We start from the raw sequence: 1,997 nt of genomic DNA on the forward strand, positions 1-1,997 counted from the left end.
GAAGATCCTTTTTGTTCAGGAGCCTAGGTCTCCTTCAGTCCCTCTGCCCTTTCTGAGTACAAATCTCCCAGATGGCGCATTCAGGGGAAATGTCAATCATCATTCCACTGTGATGCTAGCCAGGTAACCTACATGGATATTTGGAAATGAGCACAGGTGTTTTACTACAGGTTCATCCAGGGGAAGTCACGACGAGAGTACATGTACCAGATGATTAGAACCAAGTCGTCCAGGGTCCACCTGCCTGTCTGTCATCCTCTTCACATCTTCTACTTCGCACCAATCTCAAGTACCTCCATTTACTAATGTACTCACTCTCTAGTTTGACCAGGGCCATTTCTTAATGAGTGGAAATCTGCTCTTTTAAAAAATTAAGATGACTATTAGACAAGTCTCTGACATTTACTTACAATTTTGTGGAGGTGAGAGGGCAGGAAATGTTTGGTCCTGGATCCTTGGGGATCCAGACAAAATCTTCAGCTGCCTCCCCAGTCTGTTTCTCTTTATAAAATTACCAAATGTTTCAAATAATCAAAATGATACAGTCAATATTTTAAAAATGCCCAGCTGTTAACCCTGTAGGAATTAATGGATGGCACTTTGCTGTATCAGCTTAAGGTTTTTGTTAAAGAATGATATGCATATAAAAGGAACCTATTTCCTATCCCTCTCTACTAGTCTCCATCCCATCCCAAGACAGTGTTTGTCTCTGGTGATGCTTCTCCTGCTGGTCTAGAAAACACACATTTGATTGTGCTGTCACTCCACCTTCTCTGTCAGATTCATCAACAACATGGAACTCAGAAACCAAACAGGGGTTTCAGAATTCCTTCTTATGGAAGTGACAGAGGACCCAGAACTGAAGTCCTTTCTCTTCATTCTGTTTATGTCCATATACCTGGTCACCATCCTGGGAAACCTACTCATCATCCTGGCTGTCATCTCTGACTCCCACCTCCACACCCCCATGTACTTTTTCCTCTCCAACCTGTCCTTTACTGACATCTGCTTAAGCACAACCTCCGTCCCAAAGATGCTGGTGAACATCCAGGCACAGATTCAGAGCATCACTTATGCAGCCTGCCTCACACAGATCTATTCTATCCTGGTTTTTGCTAGTTTAGAAAGTTTTCTCCTTGCAATAATGGCCTATGACCGCTATGTGGCCATTTGTCATCCACTGAGGTACACAGTCATTATGAACTCCCGCCTCTGTAGCCTACTGGTTCTACTCTCCTTCTGCATTAACATTGTCGATGCCCTGGTACACAGTCTGATGGTGTTACAACTGACCTTCTGCACAGACCTTGAAATCCCTCTCTTCTTCTGTGAAGTTGTTCAGGTCATCAAGCTTGCATGTTCTGACACCCTCATCAATAACATCCTGATATATTTTGCAACTAGCATATTTGGTGGTATTCCTCTGTGTGGAATCATTTTCTCTTACACTCAGATAGTGTCCTCTGTTTTGAGAATGCCATCAACAGGTGGAAAATATAAAGCTTTTTCGACCTGTGGGTCTCATCTGTCAGTTGTATCTTTGTTCTATGGGACAGGTTTGGGGGTGTACATTAGTTCTGCTTTCACTAACTCTTCCAGAAACACTGCAGTGGTTTCAGTGATGTACACTGTTGTCCCTCAAATGATGAACCCCTTCATCTACAGTTTGAGGAACAGGGATATGAAGGGAGCCTTGAGGAAACTCATGGGCAAAATATCACTGTTTTTTCAGGAGTGTGTTGTTTAATTTCCGCATATTTGTATATTTTCCATTTGTTCTTCAGTTACTGATTTCTAGCTTCATAACATGGTGATCAGAAAAGACACTTTGAATGATTTCAATATTTTTAAATTTACTGAAACCTGCTCTGTGGCCCAACATATGATCTATCCTGGGGAATGTTTCATGTGTTCTGGAGAAAAGTGCATTTTCTACTGTTGTTGGATGGAGTGTTCACTTGTATCTGTTAGGTTTTGTTTGTTTATACTGTTTTTCA

The 1,997-nt window shown here is 41.9% G+C and overlaps 1 protein-coding gene across 1 annotated transcript; it reads left to right on the forward strand.

Moving 5' to 3' along the window:
- The first annotated feature begins 775 nt into the window (after positions 1–775).
- Positions 776–1,747, forward strand: LOC125092773 (olfactory receptor 7G1-like). The gene has a single exon (XM_047717154.1). The coding sequence runs from the start codon at positions 794–796 to the stop codon at positions 1,745–1,747; it is 954 nt and encodes a 317-aa protein (XP_047573110.1). The 5' UTR covers positions 776–793.
- The last annotated feature ends 250 nt before the right edge of the window (positions 1,748–1,997 follow it).

Source organism: Lutra lutra, chromosome 1 (assembly GCF_902655055.1).
Source record: "Lutra lutra chromosome 1, mLutLut1.2, whole genome shotgun sequence".
NCBI classification, from domain to species: Eukaryota; Metazoa; Chordata; class Mammalia; order Carnivora; family Mustelidae; genus Lutra; species Lutra lutra.